At 67.9% G+C, this 11,534-nt stretch overlaps 1 protein-coding gene across 1 annotated transcript; it reads left to right on the top strand.

The window, feature by feature from the left end:
* Positions 1-2,685: 2,685 nt before the first annotated feature.
* On the top strand, positions 2,686-11,330 carry TBXT (T-box transcription factor T; the record flags this gene model as incomplete). Its single annotated transcript, XM_081094458.1, has 9 exons — positions 2,686-2,891; positions 3,280-3,544; positions 4,247-4,381; positions 5,569-5,630; positions 5,732-5,793; positions 7,257-7,433; positions 8,583-8,712; positions 10,590-11,210; positions 11,256-11,330. The coding sequence occupies 8 exons, from the start codon at positions 2,686-2,688 to the stop codon at positions 10,861-10,863; spliced, it is 1,311 nt and encodes a 436-aa protein (XP_080950584.1). The 3' UTR covers positions 10,864-11,210; positions 11,256-11,330.
* Positions 11,331-11,534: the final 204 nt, after the last annotated feature.

Here is an 11,534-nt window from a genome sequence, read left to right as displayed (position 1 = left end):
GTGCTCAGTGGCTGAGCGTGGACCTATGAACCAGGAGGTCAGGGCACAGGCCCGGGTTGCGGGCTCCATCCCCAGTGTGGGGCGTGCAGGAGGCAGCCGACCCATGATTCTCTCTCATCGTGGATGCTTCTCTCTCTCTCTCTCTCCCTCTCCCTTCCTCTCTGACATCAACAAAAATAAAAAATAAAAAAGGAGAATAAGGGAGGAACACAATGAAAAGGGCGAGGACACAGAGCCGTGAACAGTGGGCGGTGCTTAGGTTTTTATTTTCACACACACACACACACACACACACACACACACACACACATGTTCTAGGTCGGGCACAGATCATATCAGAAAAGAAATGTATGTTTTTCTTCCGGGAGAGGAGCTGAGAGCGGTGCCCCTCCCCGCTGAGCCTGTCCCTGCACCGCTAGGCCCGGCTCTCTGGGGATTGAGGGTGTGTGGCTTCTTGTAAAGTGCTCCCTATTTGGGGGAAATCCCCCTATTTTGGGGGGGACCAGTGGCATCTCAAGGCCCAAACTAAGGCCTCTTTCTTTTCCCTGATGGCTGGGCTTCCCCGGGGGAAGGGGAGCGCCCTGCCCCCTCCAGGGAAGAACCCCGCCATCCCCCGCTCCCCCACCCAGGGCCAGGAAGCTCCGCTGTGAACAGCCACGCACTGGGCCTGCCCTGAAAGGCCAGAGTGGAGACGCTGGGCCCGGAGGACCAGGGAGCGGAGCTCCAGGGAGCAGGCCCAGAGGGGAGGGAAGCAGTTAGGGGTGGAGGCCGAGCCGCTTCCAGCCCCGCTCAGCCCACCGGTGAGGCCTGGGACCCCCGCGGAGAACCTGGGCCTCGGGCCACACGCTTCCCAGCTCACGCGCAACCGTCCGTCCCCGCGCTTTAGAAAGGGAACCGCCCCTGCCCAGGGCTGCTGTTCCCTTGGCCGAGTCCCCTCCTGCGAGTGGAGCCGGACTGAAGCGCGCGCCTGGGGGTCGGAGCATCAGGAGCTTCGCGCCAGCCGTGGGCCTTGGGGGCCCTTGTTGCCTGGGGATCCCCTCGCCTGGGACGCCCCCTTCTTCTCACCCAGGTGCGGGGCTTGGCGGGGCGCACTGCGGAGGTGACCCTTCAGCCGCGTATTCCCTCAGGAGAGACTCACGCACCAGCCCCACAGCCCGGGTGCGAGGGGCTCAGGGGGGCCGGCGATTCGGGCCTGGAGCGCGCGGGCGGAGCCGGCGGGGGAGGTTCACGCGGGTGCGGGTTCCAGTCCTGCCCGCAGAGCCCCCTTCCCGGGCGCGGGCTGTTCTGCGTGGGGTCCCCCAACCAACGCACTGGCTTTCGCGGAGGGCGCGGGGGTGGCGGGCGGGCGCGCGAAGGCCGGGAAGTGAGGCGGGAACCACACGCCGCTTGGAGCGGTGCGCAGAGGCCGCGCGCACAGCCCGCGCTCGGCTCCCAGCTTCTCCTCCGTCCCTCGGAGGCTCCGGGCCGGGAGGGAGGTGGTGTAAAGGCCTCACCGAGCTGTTTCCTGCCCATTGTCACCTTCCTCGCTCTCCTCGCGGAGGTTCTCACCAAAAGGCAATAAACCCGGCGCTGAGGCGGAGGTGGAGGCTGAGGCCGCGGGCGGGGAGGCCCACCCCAGCCCTGCTCGCCCCCCGGGAGCACCGGCCCGCCCCCTCCCACCTTCCCCAAAGCAAAGCGCAGAACAGAAGCCGGAAAGTCGGGTCCCAGTGCGTGCGCAGCCCTCTCCCCCAGTCCTGCTTTTAGGGGGAACGAGCACACTTCCAAAAAGGCTCCTTCGGTTGATGTGCGTCCATTTCCCGCTCTGGGCGCGGGACCGGCCCGGGCCGACTCGGGCCTGGGGCCTCCTCCCTTTCAGGCAGGTGCGGGCCGAGGAACGCGGGTACCGGGTGGCCAGCCACGGTCGTAGGTGTTCGTGGAGCCGCCTGAAGCGCCGCGGGAGGGACGTGTGGGACCAGACGCGGCTCCGTGGAGGGCTGGGCCTTCGGGGCATGGAGACGGGCCCGGCCGGGACCGGGACACCGCGGGGCTGTGCGCGCATCCGGCCGGGGCTTGGGCCGGCGCAGGTGGGCTCCGCGGTGCGCTCCCGGCCCGACGCACCTGCGGGGTCCGGATGCGCCGGGAGAGCAGGAGGCCCGCGCGGGAGGCGGGGAGCGTCGTGGGCGGCCGCAGCCCCTGGGCCGCGGGACAGGGGCGAGTCCGGCCTCCGGCCCCTCCCGCCTCCCGGGCCTCCTTTGATGGAGGCGCAAACATTTGGGAGGGGGCGGGGGTGTGGGGCCGGCCGGGCGGGGATGGTCCTCCGCTTCCTGGAAACGCGCGCGCGGGGCCTCCGGGCGGGTCTGATGTGGCCGCGCGCGGCCAATGGGCAGCGGCCCCCGCACTTGAAAGGCCGCGCGGCCCAATCCGCCCCCGCCCCCTCCGGCCGCCGCGGCTATTTATGGATTCGGACCGACCTCCCCCCCAGAGCCCAGCTCTAGGCTCGGCGAGGAGTTCAAGTGGACCCCCGCCCCGCCCCCAGCGCCGTCCGCTCCCTCCGCTCCCTCCCCCGGGTCACCCGGTGCTGGGACCGCGCGCCCTCGCGGGTCTGGGCCGAGGGCCCCTCTTCTCGGAGCAGCGGCGCCAAGTGGGGAGAAGGTGGCTGTGGGGTAGCGAGTCGGGCGCGGGGGGCGGCGGGGGGCGGGCGGGAGGATGAGCTCCCCGGGCGCCGAGGGCGCGGGGAAGGGCCTGCAGCACCGCGTGGACCACCTGCTGAGCGCCGTGGAGAGCGAGCTGCAGGCGGGCAGCGAGAAGGGCGACCCCACGGAGCGCGAGCTGCGCGTGGGCCTGGAGGAGAGCGAGCTGTGGCTGCGCTTCAAGGAGCTCACCAACGAGATGATCGTGACCAAGAACGGCAGGTGGGTGGGCTGGGCCAGGCCTGCGCCGCCGCCGGGCAGCAGCGGCCGGAAAGTTTCTTACTGTCCAACTAAAAGGGTGCCGTGGCGGCCTCTCTGCTCATTTCCCTGAGCTGGAAGCAGACCCGGGCCACCAGCCATGTCTCCGGGAGGCTGGGGAGGAGGGCACCTCGGCGGAGTCCAGGCTGCCAGCTGCGCTGCCGCTGGGCCGGGACCTCCGCCTCCTGAGGCTGGGGAGGGTGGAGGCCGAGGCGGGGGGTGGGGGCCCTGGGAGGCTGGAAGGTCCCAATGGGGCTCCTCTTCGCCCAGCAATGTCAGTGCCCGCCCCCAGTTCTCCGCCTGTGGCCCACGGGCGGCCCAAGCTCCTTCCGCTGCGCCCCTTCCGTTCCAGGCGCATGTTCCCGGTGCTAAAGGTGAACGTGTCCGGCCTGGACCCCAACGCCATGTACTCCTTCCTGCTGGACTTCGTGGCGGCCGACGGCCACCGCTGGAAGTACGTGAATGGGGAGTGGGTGCCGGGCGGCAAGCCCGAGCCGCAGGCGCCCAGCTGCGTCTACATCCACCCCGACTCACCCAACTTCGGGGCGCACTGGATGAAGGCGCCCGTGTCCTTCAGCAAGGTCAAGCTCACCAACAAGCTCAACGGCGGCGGCCAGGTGGGTGCGCCAGGCGCGGGGTGCGAAGGGGGCCTGGAACCCCTGAAGGGACCTGCTTGCGGGGAGGTGCCTTCGCCCTGGAGACCTGCAGCCCCCCTAACCCTAACCCTAACCCTGACCCCCTCAGTGAAGCCGTCAGTGTTGCCTGCAGTGACCCTATGGGGGTCACAGCACCACCTGGGGGACTCGGAGGGGCGCAGCCTAACCTGGCCCAGTCAGGCAGGTCTCAGGTGGGGGGCTGGGCATGTAGCGCCCCACTTCCCTGGGGCAGAGCAAACACCTCCCTGGCAGTGGGCGCCCACTTCAGAGGTGAGAGGCACCACAGTCCTCGCGGAGAATCCGAGGAAGCCCCCAAATGCGTCCTTGCAACGGCTGGACCTGGGGCTGCCCCCTGCGGCCGTGGGCGCCAGACCAGCTGGGTGGTGGCGTTGCCTGTGGCCGTGGGAGGCCTTGGGCTGGGACTGCCCCAGGTCCCAGATGTCACCCAGCCCCGTGGTCTTTGATGCCCTGTAGCCCCTGGCACTCCTTCCTCCTTGGGGCGGGGGGCGCCTGAGGGGAACCCCCCAGGAGCAGGGAGTCAGCGCTGGGAGCCACGGGAGGTTGGGGGGTCGGCATGGGGTGCCTTCTCCTCCACGGCAGGGCAGCAGGTGTCTGGGACCCCAACTGGGACATGTCTCCACACCCGTGTTTGTGCCCCCCCAGATCATGCTGAACTCCTTGCATAAGTATGAGCCTCGGATCCACATTGTGAGGGTGGGCGGCCCCCAGCGCATGATCACCAGCCACTGCTTCCCCGAGACGCAGTTCATCGCGGTGACGGCCTACCAGAACGAGGAGGTGAGGGCTGAGGGGCTGGGGGTGGGCCTGCTCCAGGCAGAGTCCCGGGAGGGGCGGCCAGTGCGATCAGTGTCCCTCAGACCAAACACCAGCGCCTTTACAAAAAAGTGTGTTTGTCACCAAATGACTTTTTATTTGTATTTTTAAAACATACTTTCATGGTTGATAGTCTTACAGATATTGCCCTGCCCCCAGCCCCCCAGGGCTTCACCCCCCATTGCCCGTGCCCAGGGGCTGTGCAGTGAGTTTGTGGCAGTCCTTCGGCTTCTCTCTTCCCGTCCCCCAGCCCACGTGGAGACGTGCCCGCTGGCTCCAGGCCTCCCGCTTCGGGTCTTGTTTTGTCGTCAGTTCCTTTCGTTCATTAGATTCCACACATGAGTCAGGTCCTGTGGCACTCGGCTTTCTCGCTTTTCAAACGATTTCCCACAAAACCGGGCAGAGGGGGGAAGGGTTTCCCTAAGTCCCCGTGCGAGCATTGCCGCCTGTGACTCTGTAACAGCGTCTAAACTAGAGGCGTCTACGAACCTCCACAGGCAAGGACGTGTCCGACAGTCCGGTAAAAGCCTGAGGCTTTCTTCCGCAGGCCTGGGCCCGGGTGCTGCCCAGAGACGTGCGCGTCCAGGCCGCGGCGGAGCTGTGGGTGTGGCCCCCCGCTGGAGCGAGCAGGTCGCTGTTTCCCGAGCGGCTAGGGTTCGAGCCCCGCGTGTTGGTTGATGCACAGAATGCTGTCAGCAGGAGGCCCAGTGTCTTGTGAATTCCACTTAGAAAATGGGCCAGTAAGAACTTTCCATAAACCTGCTATTCTGTTTTTGTTTTTAATATATTTGCACTGATTTTAGCGAGGAAGGGAGAGGGAGAGAGAGAAACATCCATGATGGATCGGCTGCCTCCTGCACGCCCCCCACTGGGGATCGAGCCCACAACCCAGGCCTGTGTCCTGATGGGGAGTCGACCGTGACCTCCTGGTTCACAGGTCGATGCTCAATCGCTGAGCCCCGCCGGCCGGGCCACCGTGCTATTCTGTATGCAATGGTGCCACTCCCCAGCCACGCGGACCCACCTACCCGGAGAGGAGTGGGGTCATATTTGGATATTTACACGGGACGCGGGGGCCTCCCCGATTCTTAGTGCTGCTAAACTTCCGGCTGTCACCAATACACCAGGACATGTGGCTTCTTGTTTTTCAGATCACAGCTCTCAAGATTAAATACAACCCCTTCGCCAAAGCCTTCCTGGACGCGAAGGAGAGGTGAGCGAGCCGCTGCCCCTTTGGGCAGAAACGGGCTGTAGCTGCGAACGCTGTTTTCCGCGAGTTCTCCTCTCTGACGCTGCAATACGCTTTTTGGACAGAAGCGACCACAAGGACGCGATGGACGACCCCGGGGACGGCCAGCAGTCCGGCTTCTCCCAATGTACGGTTTGTCCCTCTGCTGGGAGCGGGGGCGGAGCCGCCCGGGTCTGTGTGCGGGGGACAGACCCCTGTGGCTGGGCGAGGCTCAGGGCCCTGTGCTGCCTCTCCAGCCCCGCCGGGCCCAGGGCCTCGAACCTCTGCTCCCCCCACAGCACCTTCCAGGGAGGCCTGGGGGAGGTTCCCGCCCCTCTCCTCGGCCCCCAGGCGGCCCCCCGGGCGGGACGGCCCTGAGACCTGGGGGTGGTTAGAGTCTGTGCGGGGGAGGGGAGCCGGCTGTGGGAGCCGCTCTGGACGGTTCGCGTTTGTTCCTGACGGAGAACCGCAGGGCTGACTGAGGAGCGATGCTTGGGAACAGACGTGGTGTCTCCTTAGGGGCCCGGCTCCGGAAGGGCAGGTTAGGGCGCTGGTTTGGGGGAGACGCTGCTGAGGGCCAGGCGGCTCCAAGTCCCGCTTCCCCTGGGAGCCCGTGAGCGAGCAGAGGGAGGCAGGTCTGATGGCGGCTGGAGGGGGAGCACCTGGTCTGGCCCCGCCCGGCGGGGAGGTGAGTGGCTGCAGCTGCGAGAGAGGGCAGCCCGTGCTGGCCCTCAGGAGGCCGGTGAGCAGCGAGCAGCTCCCCACGCGCTCCCCACGCGCCCCCCACGCGCCCCTTCCCTGAAGACCACCTGCTGGAGCGCCTCGGGCCTCCCGGGCGGCACGTACCGGCTCCTGGGAGGGCAGCACGAGGAGGGAGCACGAGAAGGGAGCACGTGACCGGCTCACGTGAAGGTGGCGTGACCAGCTCACGTGAAGGTGGCGTGACCAGCTCACGTGAAGGTGGCGTGACCAGCTCACGTGAAGGTGGCGTGACCGGCTCCGGCAGGGGTGGGCGTGCTGGAGGCCATGGGGACCTGGTCCCGTGTTGTCTGAAGGGCCGGCCGCAGGTTGGGGGCCGCGGGTTGGGGGCCGGGTCGGAGCAGGCGCCCCTGGAGGTGGCTTTTCTGAGTTAAGGAGACGCGGCCCAGTGACTTTACAGAAGCAGCAGGACGAGGAGAAACCGGCCGCGGAGGGCGGTGCTGGGACGGATTTCTGATTGACGGGTCCGGCGGGAGAATGAGCCTGAAACAAAACAAGCAGAACACGGGGTCCCACCGCCCCGCGAGGACAGGGGCTCCCCGGGACTGCGGTGGAGGCAGCCGGGCGAGGGGGACGCGGGGACACGCCGCTGCCTCCCCGTCGGGCCCCGAGTTTGTCCGCTTGTCCGTTTGCTTCATGCTCAGCAGCGCGGCCTCGGCTGCGGGCCGGGCGTCTGGGGGGCCGAGGCCGGGTGCAGGCTCCTGGGGGCCGGGGGCCTCGGTGTGGAGCTGTGGCCACGCGGTGGGACCCCGGTGTGATTCGGGGAGCCCCTCACGGGCCCCAAGGACAGGACCCGCGCTGTGTCATCTGGGACCGAGGCCGATGCCAGCGACCAGCCTTCTTTCCTCACAGCAGGGGGGTGGCTCCTCCCCGGCACCAGCACGCTGTGCCCCCCGGCCGCCCCGCACCCCCAGTTCGGAGGCCCCCTGTCGCTGCCCCCCACGCACGGCTGTGAGCGGTACCCCGCCCTGAGGAGCCACCGGCCGGCGCCCTACCCCAGCCCCTACGCGCACCGGAACAGCCCCCCCAGTAAGTCCAGGCCCGCGGCAGAGGGGGGCTGGGGGGCTGAGGGGGAGATGGGGGCCTGGGGGCTGGGGAGGCAGCAGCAGGGCCCAGAGGAGGAGAACTCGCAGGAACGCACCCAAGCCAGGCCTGCGGGGAAGCGTCCTCCATTCCTGTCCTCGGCCAGGAGCCCTGGGCCAGCGGGTCCGAAGGCACGGATGCCCCACCCCGCGCCCCGCACCCTGTGCCCAGGCCTTGGGGTCTCCTCAGCCTCCCCAAGGGGTGTGGGGGTGGTCGGCCGGCACAGCAGCCCCCGCTTGCTCAGAGCCCCGTGTTTGTCCGAGGGTGGGGTCCCGTCCCCGCAGCCTGTCGCGGTGCCAGGCTCTGCCCCGGTGGTTCTGGGCGCCAGCCGCGGGCGACGGCCTCAGGTGGCCCCTTTCCTTGGCTGTCGCACCGCCTCCTGCCTCCGTGCTGTCGGCCAGAGGAGCAGCGGCTGAGGAACGTGCTCAGGCAGCCACGCCATTGGGCAGGGACAGGCTCCCGGGGAAGGAGAGGGTCGCTGGGGCTAGTTCCCCCCCAGGCTGGGCCCCGGCCAGAAGGTCCCCTTTAAACCTCCAGAGCCACAGCGTCCCCGGCCCTCAGCTCCTAAGAACTGTTCGGGGACAGGGGGGTGAAAGGGGTGTGGTTTTCACTTGCAAAGAGGAGTCCTCAGTCGAAGGAGGGGAGGCTGTCTGCAGGCCGCGGCTCTAAGGACAAGGCAGTGGGGTGCGTCGTGGGTGCGCGTTCACACCCAGGCAGGGGGCGCAGGGCACAGCCGCCCCTCGGGCAGAGCCCGGCTGCGCTCACAGCAGCTCCAGCAGCTCCGGGGCCTGGCTCAGCCGCGCTCAGAGCCTGGCCCGCACCGGGAGCCTGGCTGCACCGGGAGCCTGGCTGCACCGGGAGCCTGGGCCGCACCGGGAGCCTGGCTGCACCGGGAGCCTGGCCCGCACCGGGGAGCCTGGCCCGCACCGGGAGCCTGGCCTGCACTGGGAGCCTTGGCTGCAGGAGGGGCGGAGGGCGCCATTGCACAGGGAAGCGCAGGCCGCTCGGGGCTGGTGGCTGCGTCCGGGGGACTGTGCGCTGCACCTGTCGCTCCTGGAGGACCCCGCCGACAGCCACGCTCTCTTGCCCCTGCAGCCTATTCTGACTCCTCGCCTGCCTGCGTGTCCATGCTCCAGCCCCACGACAACTGGCCGGGCCTCGGGGTGCCCGCCCACGCCAGCGTGCTGCCCGTGAGCGCTGGCTCCGGCCCCCCTGCGGGCGCCAGGTAACGTGTGCGCGGGGAGCGGTGCGGCCGAGCCGGGACCCCTGTGCCTGGCTGCGTGCCGCGTCCACTCGCGGGCCTTTATCCCGCCCTTGACCTGTGGGTGAGGTTTTCACGTGTCGGCTGACCACTCGCCGGGATGTTCAGGGTCCCAGGTCACAGGGCGGCTGGGCTTCTGCTCTGGCCTGGGGGCTGGGCCTGGGGGCCGGGCCTGGGGGCTGGGCCAGGGTTCTGCTCTGGGCCTGGGGGCCGGGCCTGGGGGCTGGGCCTGGGGGCTGGGCCTGGGGGCTGGGCCTCAGCGAGAGGAGGCGGGCCTGTGTGGGCTCCGCCTGTCCGGGGCGACAGCCGCTGAGCCCCAGCTCCTTTCCTTAAGGAGAGGACACAGGAGCCCCCGCCTCGGCCTCCTCACAGGGCTGCTGGGGTCGTAGGTACATTTTTAGAAAAGGGTTGAACATTTTTCAGCTGCAGTTGACAGTCAGTGTCCGGCAGGGTCAGGCGGCAGCACAGCAGGCAGTTCCGTGGCTCGTGCGGAGCCCACCCGGTCAGTCCTCCCCCGGGCACCGTGCAGGTGCCATGGACGGGGTTCCTCACGCGGGACTTTACACCCGGGCTGTTCCGTAACCGCCAGTTCGGACTTAGGAGTAGGCTTCCAGAACCTTCTTCGGCAGGAGCCAGTCATGAAGGACATGCATTGGCTGGCCTTCCTGTGGGGAGCCGAAGCCGTTGGCATGCGTGCTGGTCCCGGTGAAGGAGGGGACCGACCCGTTAACGGGAAAGTTACGCAGAAGGAGATGGGCTCAGGCCCAGCGGGTTGGCACCTGGGTTACGTTTCCTCGTTGGATTCTTACAATAAAAGCTGACAGAGCTGGAAGCCGGTCCGTTTCCCGATGAGGAGACCGTTCAGAGGCAGGACAGGACCGGGCGCGGGGCTCCCCTCCGGGCGGGTCTGTGGACGGCGAGGCAGCGCGTTGTCCCGGAACCCCAAGTGTGCCCGGGAGATGGTGCCCCTGTAATAACTGAATTGTCTACAAACCAGCCAACTTTCGAGGGCTTGAGGTCACCGAGACCCCTGCACGTCAGTGTGTGACCCGTGGTTACAAATGGGGTGCTGGCCGCAGGGACCCCTGAGGCCTCGGCACTGCCCTGTCCTCCCGGCAGCTCAGAGCCGTGTTCCTCTTCGCTGGGACCCGGGTGTCACGACAGCCCTGACCCCAGGCTTGTTGGCAAGTTCAGGTCCCTGTGAGCTACGGACGGGCTTGGTGAACAGCCCGCCCAGCACAGTCTCCTTCGCTCGTAGACGGGTTCGGTGGAGAAGACATTTTTAAAAAGCAATTTTAGCCCTGGATGGTGTGGCTCAGTGGATAGAGCGTCGGCCTGCAGACTGAAGGGTCCTGGGTTCGATGACGGTCATGGGCACGTGCCCGGTTGTGGTTCGATCCCCAGGCCCTTCCTCTCTGCTGTGCCCAGTGCCCAGGGGTGGCGGCCCAGCTGGGCCTGGTGCCTGGTGGGGGGACTCAGGGACGCGTCCGCAGGCCCGGGCTCTCGGGGTGTCGTCTCCATCCCGAGGTCCCTGGGTGGAGGGGTCACACAGATGCCTCGTGAAGCACATCCTCGGATGTGGGGTTCAGTCCATCTGGGGGTTCTGGGTTCCTGTCCTGGAGTCTGGGCCCCGAGGGCGGATGGGCCAGTGCCCTGCGGCCGGCTTCCCGGCGGCTCTCCTGGCTAACAGCTGTGACGCTGACACGCGCCCCAGTGGGTCTAACATGGGAACTGCGGGCTGGAAGGCCGTGTCCCCGGTTCTCGGGAGCAGGGTTTGGGGGCCCCTCCTGCACTGGCCCGGGCCCAGCGCCAGGTCCCTGACGCGTGTCCTCCCCTTGCAGCCAGTACCCCGGCCTGTGGTCTGTGAGCAGCGGCGCCGGCACACCGGGCGCTCAGCCGGCCGCGATGCCCAGCGGGCTGGGGGCCCCGTTCTTCCGTGGGCCCGCCCCTCACCCCGCCGCCCTGGGACCCCCGGGCCCAGCCTCCTCCTCCTCGGGGTCCCCGCTGTATGACGGGGCTGCCGCGGCCCCAGACGTGCCCGACAGCCAGTACGACACCTCGGCCCTGGCCTGCCTCATAGCCTCCTGGACGCCCGCGTCGCCGCCTTCCCTGTGAGCGCACCCCGGTCTCCAAAGATGCAACGACTTCTTCGCTGTGGCCACGCGTGCTGTCGGTTCATCGGGGCACACGGGCGCCTCAGGGTCGGGAGGAAACACTGTCACAGGCGCCCTCGCCCGCCGGGGCCAGGTCGGCGCGGCCGGGCCATGTATGTGCTGCAGGTGAAGGACACGCCGGCCCCGCTCACCGGGTTCACGGTGAGGGGATTGCTCCGTCCGGGACGGCCTTTCCCGTGTAGACTGACGAGGGCCCACCTTGAACTCCCTCCCTCCCTCCCGGCTGTCAGGGCCTGGGCATAGATGACGTCATGGTCGCCTGCCTGGTGCCTGGTCTGCCCGGGACGGGTGGAGTGAGCCTGGGCAGCGATGCTTGTGTTGTCGAACCTGCAGCTGTTTCTGCTTTTGTTCTGACACCATCGCCAAGACAATCAGCAGAAAGCCTTTCTGCACAATAAAGGCTCTACCAGACACTGGTGCTGTCATTCACCCGCCTCCCCTGCCCTCCCCTGCCCTCCCCTGCCCTCCCCTGCCCTCCCCTGCCCTTCCCTGTCCTTCCCTTCCCTTCCCTTCCCTTCCCGCTGAGACTGGCGGCTGGCCAGGGAGACTGTGCCACTGGTCCTAGCTGGAGGCAGAGACCTGTCCCAAAGACACACTTCCGTCTGTCCGTCC

The sequence above is a fragment of the Myotis nattereri genome, assembly GCF_964212035.1.
Source record: "Myotis nattereri genome assembly, chromosome: 6".
Lineage (NCBI taxonomy): Eukaryota > Metazoa > Chordata > Mammalia > Chiroptera > Vespertilionidae > Myotis > Myotis nattereri.
Note: the sequence above shows the minus strand (reverse complement) of the source record. Positions and strands in the feature narration are given on the sequence as shown.